Source organism: Vitis vinifera, chromosome 6 (assembly GCF_030704535.1).
Source record: "Vitis vinifera cultivar Pinot Noir 40024 chromosome 6, ASM3070453v1".
NCBI lineage: Eukaryota > Viridiplantae > Streptophyta > Magnoliopsida > Vitales > Vitaceae > Vitis > Vitis vinifera.
The window spans coordinates 10324358-10336689 of record NC_081810.1 but is presented as its reverse complement, the minus strand read 5'-3'; the positions used below and the strand labels follow the sequence as shown (position 1 = coordinate 10336689).

Here is a 12332-nt window from a genome sequence, read left to right as displayed (position 1 = left end):
GGTGCTCAACTGGGAGAAATGACATTTTATGGTACGTCAAGGAATTGTCCTTGGCCATATCATCTCTGAAAGAGGCATTGAAGTTGATAAAGGAAAGGTGGAGCTTATTATCAAATTACCATCCCCAACAACTGTAAAAGGAGTAAGGTAGTTCCTTGGCCATGCAGGGTTCTATAGGCGGTTTATAAAAGGTTTTTCAAGTCTTTCAAAACCTCTTTGTGAGCTGTTAGCTAAGGATGCTAAGTTTATATGGGATGAAAGGTGTCAAAATAGCTTTGATCAACTGAAGAAATTTTTAACAACAACTCTAATAGTGAGAGCCCCTAACTGGCAACTACCTTTTGAACTGATGTGTGATGCCAGTGACTTTGCTATAGGAGCTGTGCTTGGCCAAAGGGAAGATGGGAAGCCCTATGTGATTTACTATGCAAGTAAAACACTGAATGAAGCTCAAAGGAACTACACAACTATAGAGAAAGAATTGTTAGCTATGGTATTTGCTTTGGACAAATTTTGTGCTTATTTAGTGGGGTCTTTCATCATTGTCTTCACTGACCATTAAGCCTTGAAGCATTTATTGACAAAGCAAGATGCAAAAGCAAGGTTGATTAGATGGATTCTTTTGTTACAAGAATTCGATCTCCAAATCAAAGATAAGAAAGGAGTGGAGAATGTAGTAGCTGACCACCTTTCAAGGTTAGTTATAGCACATAATTCCCATCCCTTGCCTATTAATGATGATTTTCTTGAAGAATCACTCATGTTCCTAGTGAAAACTCCTTGGTATGCTCATATTGCTAATTATTTAGTAACTGGAGAAATTCCAAGTGAGTGGAATGCATAGGACAAGAAGCACTTCTTTGCCAAAATTCATGCTTATTATTGGGAAGAGCCCTTTCTTTTTAAGTATTGTGTAGATCAGATAATAAGGAAGTGTGTCCCTGAAGATGAGCAGCAAGGGATTCTATCTCATTGTCATGAGAATGCATGTGGAGGCCACTTTGCCTCTCAGAAAACAGCCATGAAGGTATTGCAATCAGGGTTTACTTGGCCATCTCTTTTCAAAGATGCCCACATCATGTGTAGAAGTTGTGACAGATGCCAAAGGCTTGGAAAGCTAACAAAAAGAAATCAAATGCCTATGAACCCCATTCTAATAGTTGAGCTATTTGATGTATGGGGCATTGACTTCATGGGACCTTTCCCAATGTCTTTTGGTAATTCTTACATCTTGGTGGGGGTGGATTATGTTTCTAAATGGGTTGAGGCAATCCCCTGTAAACAAAATGATCACAGGGTGGTTCTCAAGTTTCTTAAAGAGAACATTTTCTCAAGATTTGGGGTGCCCAAAGCCATAATCAGTGATGGAGGTGCTCATTTTTGCTACAAACCTTTTGAAGCTCTGTTATCCAAGTATGGAGTGAAGCATAAGGTGGCTACACCTTATCATCCTCAGACTTCCGGGCAAGTTGAGCTAGCTAACAGGGAAATAAAGAACATATTGATGAAAGTGGTGAATTCCAACAGAAAGGATTGGTCTATTAGGCTTCATGATTCATTGTGGGCATATAGAACAGCTTATAAGACTATTCTTGGTATGTCTCCCTATCGTCTTGTCTATGGCAAAACATGCCATCTCCCTGTGGAATTTGAATACAAGGCTTGGTGGGCAATAAAGAAGCTGAATATGGACTTGATCAAGGCAGGAGAAAAGAGATATCTAGACCTTAATGAGATGGAGGAATTAAGAAATAATGCTTATATCAATTCCAAAGTTGCAAAACAGAGGATGAAGAAGTGGCATGACCAACTCATCTCCAACAAGGAATTTCAGGAAGGGCAAAGAGTTTTACTGTATGACACAAGACTCCATATCTTTCCTGGGAAGCTCAAGTCAAGATGGATAGGCCCGTTCATAATTCACCGAGTATGTTCCAATGGAGTGGTGGAATTATTGAATTCCAATGGCGAGGACACCTTCAAAGTCAATGGATATCGTCTCAAGCCATTCATGGAGCCATTCAAACCAGAAAAGGAGGAGATCAACCTCCTTGAGCCTCAAAAAGCCTAAGCAAAGAAGGGTTTGCTGGACGTGGTTTTACCACAGTCCAAAATTTTTGTAAATTTTGTAAATTTTCAAGTTGTTTCCATACTTTTGATCTTAGTTTTTGATCTTAAATCATGTTTTTATGTGTATTTTAATCTTTTTGAATGATCCCAGGTGGAAGAAATTGCAAGGAAATTGAAAGGAAAAGAATCGGATCGAAATCGGAGCAAAAACAGAGCAAAAAACAGAGCTCTACGAGATTTCGCAGCCTCTGCGAAATCAGCACTATGCTGCAAAACCATTCCGCAACACTGTAGAAGTCTCTGCGTGGGTATTTCGCAGCTGCGAAGGCGTTTTTGGCACACGAGTGCCACTTCGCAACACAGGAGCTCTCATTTGGCAGCTGCGAAACGCATTGTGAAGTGGTAAAGCCCAGATTTCGCACCAAAAGTCCCATTTCGCAGGGTATTTCGCAATTGCGAAAGTGGTTTTGGCACACGAGTGCCACTTCATAGCACAGGAACTCTCATTTCGCAGCTGCGAAACGCATTGCGAAGTTGTTGTGAAAATGGCATTTTGCTGCGAAAATGGAATTTTGCTGCGAAATTGGCGTTTTGTTGCGAAACTTAAACTGACCCTTAGGCTTCCGTTTTTCCTATTTATACCAGTCATTTGAGCTGCGAAAAGGGTTTCAAAAATCAGAGCGCCATTCTCGCAAGCTGTTCGTCTTCTTCAGTGAGCCACGCTGTCCAAACCTCCGGTCATCTTCTCCGATCAGCAACGTCGGCCAAAGTTCGGTATCCCGAAATGGCGCGAACACGAGGGGCTAAATCTTCATCTCCTTCGAATCGCAAGAAGAGTCTGCGAAAGGAGCCAGTTCCAAATTCTGCTCCAAAGCCTTCGCAGCCGAAAACAATTCCTCCTCCGGTGAAGCCAGCGCCGCCAAAGCCTCTGGCAAAACGTTACCTTACCAGGTCAGGAGGTCGTACACTGCAAAAGAGACCCAGGGTGCAGAGCTCAGAACCCATCGATTTGAATGAGCAATCTCCAGAGCCTTCACCAATTCCATCACCGGTTCCAACTCCAGTTCCCTCGCCGAGTCCCGTGTCAGTTCCGTCGTCGGTGCCATCTCCGGCGCTGCAAGAAAAATCTCAAGAGCCTCAAGCGCCACTTCCTGAGCCCCAAATTCCATCAAAAACAGCTCTGGAAGAAGTAATCAGGCGGCCAATGCTACCTCAGCCCCCAATTGAGGGAAACTTGGATTGTAGAGCTCGGCCATTCCATTCCGAGCTATGCTTCGACTTACCGGCATTTAGAGTGAGGCCGGAGCTTGCCCAATCATTCCAACTGCTGAGGAGGTACCATATGGAGCATCTGCTAGCTCCGAGAGACTTTTTCTACCCCCGGGTAGCCACGGATTTCTATCAATCCATGACAACCAACCAGGTCAGGGATCCAACTTTGATTCATTTCACTATCGATGGGAGACATGGCATATTGGGAGCACGCCATATTGCTGAAGCCCTGCAAATTCCCTTTGAGCCAACCCAATTCGATAATTTTAGAGCTTGGATAAATCCTACTGAGCTGGAGATGGTGCGCACCCTTTCTAGAGGAGCTGCAAATCGATCACATTTGTTGAGAGGAGAGCTTCCTCCAGTTATGTTTTTGATTGATGCATTTTTGCGTCATAATATCTACCCATTGCAGCATTGGACCCAAAGAAGGGGAGTCCTCTTAGAAGCTCTTTACAAGATGTTAGAAGGATTTTTCTTTGGGCCTCATCATCTGATCATGGCAGCCCTTCTCTATTTCGAAGAGAAGGTACACAAAAAGAAGCTTCAGAGAGCTGATTGCATTCCTCTCCTCTTTCCAAGGCTGCTATGCCAAATTCTGGAGCACTTGGGATATCCTTTTGAGCCTCAGCTGGAGAAAAAACGCATTTGCCGTGAGCCATTCACTCTTGATAAATGGAACAACATGACGGCCTACAAAGTTGATCAGCCTGAGCAGCCTCATCCAGCTGCAAGGAGAGCATCCCCACGACACATACCTGAGGGTATAACAGTTGCTACTCCTGCCATTCCTAGAGCTCCACCAGCTGCACCAGCTTCATCTCAGCCATCCACATCAGCTGAACCGAGGATGGCCATTCCTATATCTGAATATAGAGAGTTATGTCGTGCATTGGAGACTCTCACAGCTTCTCAGAGCAGTCTTGCTCAAGAGATGGCATCCATTAAAGCATGCCAAGAGAAGATGTTGGCCACTCAGGCTCAACAAGCTGCCATCTTAAGGCAGCTCCAGCTTCATTTCGATCTGCCACAGCTGTAGAGCCCTCCACTGATACACCAACAGAGCCACACTCTCATCCCTCAGAGTCTCATCCTCCAGATCCCCAAGCCCCAGCTGATGCACCTACTGAAGAGGCAGACCCATCTGCCTAGCCCCACCACCCCACTCATCAGACTATTATATATATCTAATATTTTTATGTATTTGTTTTTTTTAGTTGAAAAGAAGTCCCAGTATTTTGGTACTATATTTGGGATTCCTTGTGTTACTTGTCTTTTACATTGTAATCAAATGAATTTAAAGTAATACAAGTTTAATATTTCTTATTAACACTTAACATTAAGTTATCCTTATTTCCTTTTCTCACATATTCTATTCTTTTTGAAACATGTGGTTTCCCCAATCAATATTCGAATTTGATATCAGCCAGGAGGTACCACTTCCTCCCTTTAATTACAGTCACTCATATTACATTGAGGACAATGCTCAGTTCGACTGGGGGGAATGGGGAAGGAAGTATGCTAAATCTTTTTTGTATTGCAATTATATTGGTTAATTAGTTGTAGTTTTTACTTTTTACTCTTGTTACTCTTTTCTCCATGAATTCTGAGGAAAAATTTTCAAATTAAACCAAGAGAAATTGAACTGTTGTTTTTCACTTAACTTAGAGTATGGATTATGCTCACTAAAGTGGTTCAATTGTTTAAACTTCTATTGAAATTGAATTTAGTTCTTCCACTTTAAGCTATTCACACACTATGCACATTAGATTCCAATTATAAGATGAAAAGCTATTTCCCTCTTGACTTAGGATAATTTTGGGACTTGGTACATTTGACCTCATTTGATAAAAATTGAAACATCCTGCAAAAGGCCAATGAGCCTTTGAAATAAAGAAAGTTGTTTGCTTGCCTTGAAACCCGAGCAAGGTCTGAGGGGTATATGGTGAAAATCTTTAAAGCCTGGTGCCCTAAGCCTTAATTGGTTGGGAGTCACCGACCTCAATGCTCGTTAAAAGGGTGAATAGGTAGAGTTAACATATGGTAGATGCTTGGGTATTAGAAATTCATTCTTAAAAGTTCGGGGAAAAATCCGAGGAGTTAGTGGTTGAAAGATCATTAAAGCTTGGTGCCCTAAACCTTAATTGGTTGGGAGTCATCGATGGACCCCCATTACATGGGCAAGTCAGAAAGAGTACCCCATAAAGCTACCTTAAAAAAAAAAAAAAAAAAAAAAAAAAAAAAAGATGAAAGTGTGTTCTTTTCTTATTGATTTTGGTCAGTTTGCTAAGTGTTGAAAAGAGATAGGTTGGGGGGAGAGATTAGTTTAGCATATTATTCTCGGAAGCTAAGGAACCAATACACATAGATTTTTGTGGAAGATTAAAGTTTGGTTCTTTGAAAGTGGAAATGATTTTAAAACTTCAGTTTGCATAATGCACTCCCTTGATTGACAGTGTTTAGCATAGTTTGTTATAACTCTTGTTGAAATTTGGGTTTATATTTCTTTAATGTTTCATGTGAGAATTAGATCATCATGCCACTTGAGAATTGATTTTGATCAGCATGATGTTGTAAATTTTAGTATAGGTTGCTTTTTATTTTCATTTTTTCTCTCCTATTTTGCTAAGGGACTAGCAATATGTCGGTTGGGGGGAGTGATTACTACTCAAAAAGTTCTATTTGATAGCTTATAATTAATCCTTTTAAACACTTTTGAGTAGTAGTTTTGGCCTTTTAACTCAATTGGCATGTTAAGGACCCTTGAAAGCAATTTTAATCACTTTGTGTAAGTTTTGGTGTTTTTGTTAGTAATTTGATCACCAAAGCAAGTCAAGACTGAGGAGAGCTATGAGGAATCTTGGGCAAAGCTTAGAATTCATTTGCCAAGAGTGAATCCGAAATGCAAGGAGAAAAAGTAAAGAGAATCTGCCATGTAGCATATTCTTGATGACAGTGGTAGCAGCCACTTTTGGAGCACTTTATGAAGTCCAAATGATGCATGCTATATACCATTTCAAAGCTCAGGAAATCAATAATCCACTGCTTCAAACGGTGTGCAATTCGGAGTTGAAACGAAGAAGTTGCAGCCATTGCAAGCCAATCACTCCGAGCTGAAGAAAGCATTTTGCAAAGTGCTGCGAAATCACCCTTTTGTTGTGAAGTGATTCCACTGCCTTTTTGTACAGTAGGGTGTATTTCCTCCTGAAGATGCCCGACGTATACCGCGAGAGGGAAGCTTGGAACCTCAAGGTGGAAGCCAACTTCGCAGCCCTGCGAAGATAGCATGTTGTTGCGAAATATTTCGCAGCCCCTCTTGAGTGTCTGCGAAATCTCGCAGACACCATTTTCTCTTGCGAAATGGTTCCTGAAGCACCCCGATATTTGCTACCGACATTGGGAGATATTTTACATCAGATTTTTGTTGTCTAAATCCCAAAATACTCCTTGTAAGCCACCAATTACATGATTCCTTAGCTTTTAAGTTAGTAAAAAGAGTAAATATCTATGTAATAATTAGTTTTATATTATGTTCATATATATACCTCTCGAGAGCCTGTTCTCAAGAAGGAGTTCCTTCTGTAAAAGTTTGGGTAAGCAAGTAAAGTTTATTTTCTTTCTATTGCCTTACCTTCTCACTTTGTATTTTCATTTTCTTACTAAGTTATGAACTCTCTGAGGAGTTTTCCCCAGAGAATGAGTAACTAAACCTCTAGTTCCTTGGAGCTAAGGTTGCCGGGGAAGGTTCCAAGTGCAAGAATGCAAAGCTTTGTGGTTTTAGCTATTAATGAAGAGGAAGTGAAATCCTTTAATGATTTCTATGTTTTTAGTTAACTTAAAACACCTTAGAGTCACCTGGGCCAACACTTGGTAAGGCAAGTGATTTCCAACCATGGAAATGCACTAGTTTACCCCTTGCGAGCCTCTGGGAGGTGACTTCAAGGTAGGATTTTCTAGAATAGCCAACACTTGGTAAGCTTTTGGACTCCAAGGAGACATCCATTAGTTATCTCTTGCGAGCTTTTGACGGGTAATCCAAGGTTAAAGATCACCTTGAATGGTTAAGGCTTAGTGAGAGGCTTAAACCATGGCAAGTTGCATCAGTGAGAGAATTAAAGTGAAATCTAATTGAAGGAGTCTCTGTACAACACCGGTTAGAGAATTGACTATATGTTGAATCTCTAACGCGAGGAAATGAACCATCTGACCAGAGCCATGTCTTTTGCATGAGGAACCACCCCAGTGAACCTAACTCTCCAGGGAATGCTTTTCTTCCTAAATTATTCCAAACTTCTGTTATGTTAGTTAGTTTAAGTCTAAACCTTTACTAATCAAAGTTTGTGTTTTACTTCTTAAGCTAACCATGAAATGAAACAAAACCAATTCACTTGGAATTGGTATCATTGATAGCTTGTTAATCCTTCCCAGTGAACGATCCTAGAGCCGCTATACTATAGTAGCTTTGTCTTTGCTACCCTAGTATATGGTGTTATAGGTTATAAATTTTGTTGATTACTCCCTCAATCAAGGAGCATCAACTGGACACGAATCAGCTGAGACACCAATTGGGCACGAAATCAGGCTATTCTAGATAATCCTACCTTTAAACCACCTCCCAAAGGCTTGCTTGTAAGAGATAAACTAGTGTATCTCAATGGATGGAGACCACTTGCCTTACCAAGTGATTTTAAGGAATTTTAAGTTAACTAAAAAGATAAAAACCATTAATAGATCACACTTTCTCTTCATTAAAAACTGAAACAACAAAACTTCTAATTTTGCATTCAGAACCTTACCTAGCTTTCTTCACTCCAAGAACCAAAAATCCTAGCCACTCATCCTCTGGGAAAACATCCTCAGAGTTTGATTTGCTAGAAATAGAAATAAAAGAGAAAACAAAATGAGTAGGTAAGGCAGAGCAAAACCTTGTGTATTACTTTCTTGAAAAAACTATACAAAAGTGTTGTCTCTGAGAAAAACTCCCGAGCTCATTTAAAAGAAAATTACAATAAATTATATAGAGAGGCTATTCACCCCTCCTTCTAACTTCGTAACTAAGAAATCCTATGATTGGTGGATTACAAGGAGAAAATAGGGATTTATACAAAAATATCTGAAGAAAAGATCTAACAGAGTCAGTCGTAAATATCTGGTATTACACAGGTGGATTTTACAAGTTGAAACATGACTTGTGAAAAATTTGCAAGTTGAAATTGTCCATTTCGCAAGTTGAACTTTGATTTCGCAAGTTGAATTTGTGATTTCACAACTTGCAAAATTGTCTTTCAACTTGGTGCGGTTGTCTTCTAATGGCCATAAACTCTTCATTTCAGCTCCGATTTGCACACCATTTCAAGTATTGGACTCCTAACTTCCCAAGCTTCGAAATGATATATAGTATGTATAAAATGAACTCCAGTAAGTGCTCAAAATGTGTCTTGCTGCTGCTTTCCTCTTGAATTTCTTCATGTTAGATTCCTCTCTCTGTTTTTCCTTTTTGCATTCTTGATTGGCTTTGGCAAAGGACTATGAAGCTCCAAAGCTTGGATTCTTCATGTAAATGAGCTTCCATTTGCTTTGTCATGGACTATACAGAGCTCTCCATCATTCTTGGATTGCTTTGGTGATCAAAAAGCTATCAAAAACACCAAAACTTGCCAGATTTTGATTAGAAACACTTGCAAGGGTCCTTAACATGTCAATTGAGTTAAAAGGTAATAACTACTACTCAAAAGTGTTTAAAAGAGTTAATTACAAGCTATAAAATAACACATTTTGAGTAGTAATTAATAAGGTAGCTACACCTTACCACCCTTAAACTAGTGGGCAAGTTGAGTTAGCAAACCGGGAGATTAAAAACATATTGATAAAGGTGGTGAACACGAACAGAAAAGATTGGTCTGTCAAGCTCATTGATTCACTATGGGCATATAGAACAACTTACAAGACCATTCTTGGGATGTCTCCTTATCACCTAGTCTATGGCAAAGCATGTCATGTCCTTGTGGAATTAGAATACAAGGCTTGGTGGGCAATCAAGAAGCTCAACGTGGATTTAAGCAGAGCTGGGTTGAAGAGGTTATTAGACCTCAGTGAGTTGGAGGAACTAAGAAATGATGCCTACATCAATTCAATAATTGTAAAAGAGAGATTGAAGAGGTGGCATGATCAGTTGGTTTCCCGTAAAGATTTTGAAAAGGGACAAAGAGTCTTTCTCTACGATTCTAAGCTCCACATCTTTTCGGGCAAGCTGAAATCAAGGTGGATAGGTCCTTTTACCATTCACCAAGTGCATTCAAATGGAGTAGTGGAACTACTCAACTCCAACAACACCCGGAGCTTCAAAGTGAATGGCCACCGTCTCAAGCCCTTTGTGGAGCCTTTTTCTCTTGACAAGGAGGAATTCAACCTCCTTGATCCACATGAAGCTTGACAAGACAAGTTTTTGGATGGACTTAGTCTTTCTAAAGACTATCAAGTCCATATCTTTTTGTTTTATTTTTTATTTTGATTTCTCGATTTAATTTCATTTTTGTTTGATTTAACTTAGGTTTTTGATGATCAATTATAGGGCGGACTTTAAAGCAGTTGGGCATGTCCTTAAAGATTCTTGGCAGAGGAAAAACCCTGAAAAAAATAAAAAATCACCAAGGCATTTCGCACACCCTTGCAAAAATTTCGCAGGTTATGCGAAACCCTTCTCAAATAGTAAGGTTAGCTACTGCCAATTTTCACTCTTAAAACCCAAATTCGTTCACCCTACGAAATTTTCGTAGGGCATGCGAAATTCATGTCTCTCCTCAAAATGGCTACTATCAGTTTTAGGATGCAAATTCTCATTTCGCACACCCTGCGAAAGTCAACATTGGCTACTACCTATTTTGGCTTTTCAAATAGCAATTTGCAGACCCTGTGAATTTTTAGTGAGCTTGGTGAAAAATTGTTCCCTCTCCCTCCCATTGCGAATCTCTCTGCCACCTTGCGGCCTCTTCATAGTGTCACCTCGTGTCTTTGTTCCATTTCAAAATTTCCACCCTTTGTTCACACCCCCTCACATCTCACTTCTCCGTCCCTCTCCCATTCGACACCCCCCTTCGAGCCTACTTCTCCTTCTCGCATCTCACTTATCAATTCATCCACTCATTTAACATTCGAAAACCCCCACCTTCCATTTCTTTGCGAAATTCCATCCACCATCCGCACACTCTTTAGGAATCCACATTTCTCATCCAACCTCACCACAACCGGCTCCCCACTCTTCCAAGCCCATCATCTCTTCATTTCCCAATTAGCCCTATTTCTCTATTTCCATATGGAAAGGACCCGAGGGGCCTTTGCGGCCCCTTCACAGAGTTGCACTCCGAGGCAGAGAGCCTCCTCTGCTCGGGTGCCTCGTGGTTCTCCATCTCAGGCCACGGAGGCCCCGTAGATTCCACCTTCTGAGGGTGGAGCGCCCACTAGTCCCTTATCTTCTACTCCTCAATGCAGGTATGAGACTAGAAGAGCAGCTACTACATTAGAGGCGAATTTGTCACACTCTATGAGTTCAGTGCGGCGCCCTCCTGCCAAGAGGGCGAGGACTTCAGGCCCAGACGAGTCATCCAGAGCTTCATAGCCTGAGCCTCATGTTGCTATACCTGCTTGAGCTCCTGTAGATTCTAAGCTTCCTTCCAACATGTCATCGGGGTATATTATCAGACGCCCGATGCTCACAACATCACCCATTGAGGGCAACTCAGATTATAGATCGAGACCTTTTCACTCGGAGTTCTATTTTGATCAGGAGGCCTTGTGACAACAACCTGAGCTCCGAGACACTTATGGCCTACTGCAGAGGTACTATCTTGAGCAATTTATGACTCCTCGTGAGTTCTTTTATCTCAGAGTAGCATTAGACTTTTACCAATCCATGACTACTCGCGGCGTCCTGAGTCTTACCTCGATTCACTTCACCATTGATGGACGTCATGGTATCCTCGAGGCTAGAGATATTGTAAAGGCTCTATAGATTCCTTTCAATCCAGTTGATCCATCTGCTTTCCGCCAGTGGTCCCCAGTATCTCAGAGGGACATGGACCGCATTTTATCCAAGGGGACCTCTACAGATTCAATCCTTCTTCGGAAGGAGCTTCTACCTGGGATGCTCCTCATAGATGTGGTGTTATGCGCCAACCTCTTTCCTCTACAACATTCGGTACAAAGGTAAAGAGCTATCTTGGATGCTTTGTTCCGCATATCAGAGGGCTTCTACTTTGGCCCACACCACTTGATCATGGCCTCCCTCGTCCACTTTGAGGATAAGGTCCATATGAAGAAGCTTCAGAGGGCGGACACCATTCCATTGCTATTCCCGAGGTTGCTTTGCTAGATCTTGGAGCATATGGGTTTTTTCTACTAAGCCTCAGCACGAGCGCGGCCGCATTTGTCGAGAGCATTTCACTCTTAACAAATGGAATCAATTGGTGGGCTATTCTGCACCTCCAGGAGCCCCTCCCATGGTAGCACCTCCAGTGCCCCCACAGACTGAGTAGGCACAATCAACTCCAGTACCTACAGAGCAAGGCGAGCTTCTGATAGAGACTATACCACCTGCCCCTGCATCACCTACTTTAGCACCACCAATGGCCATGCTTGAGGCTGCTTCTACTGCTTCCCCTATGACTCCTACTATTCCACCTGTTGCTCCTACTACATCCGAGCCTTCCATCACCATCTCTACTTCAGAGTTTCGCAACCTTGTACCTACCTTGTAGACACTGTCCACCATAGAGGCTGCTCTCTTCGAGCAAATGGTTGAGATGCGTTCCCAGCAGGACCAGCAGACTGCTATACTCCGCCAGATGTAGCAGCACCTGGGTCTTCTGCCTTCACCTTAGCCTGACCTTCCAGCATCATCAGAGCCTTTAACTCCAACTAAGGGTACTATTCCAACTAAGGATACTATTCCAGCTAAGGACACTACCACATTAGAGGTCTAGATCTTGCCACCT

The 12332-nt window shown here is 41.6% G+C and overlaps 1 protein-coding gene and 1 pseudogene across 1 annotated transcript; one reads left to right on the top strand and one right to left on the bottom strand.

The window, feature by feature from the left end:
• The window catches only part of LOC100258560 (asparagine--tRNA ligase, cytoplasmic 1-like), an 85585-nt pseudogene extending 82773 nt beyond the window's left edge, over window positions 1-2812 (bottom strand).
• Window positions 2813-2854: 42 nt separating this feature from the next.
• Window positions 2855-10771, top strand: LOC104878003 (anther-specific proline-rich protein APG-like). The gene is made up of 2 exons (XM_010647653.1): window positions 2855-3405; window positions 10663-10771. Exons 1-2 carry the CDS (start codon window positions 2855-2857, stop codon window positions 10769-10771), a joined length of 660 nt encoding a protein of 219 aa, XP_010645955.1.
• Window positions 10772-12332: the final 1561 nt, after the last annotated feature.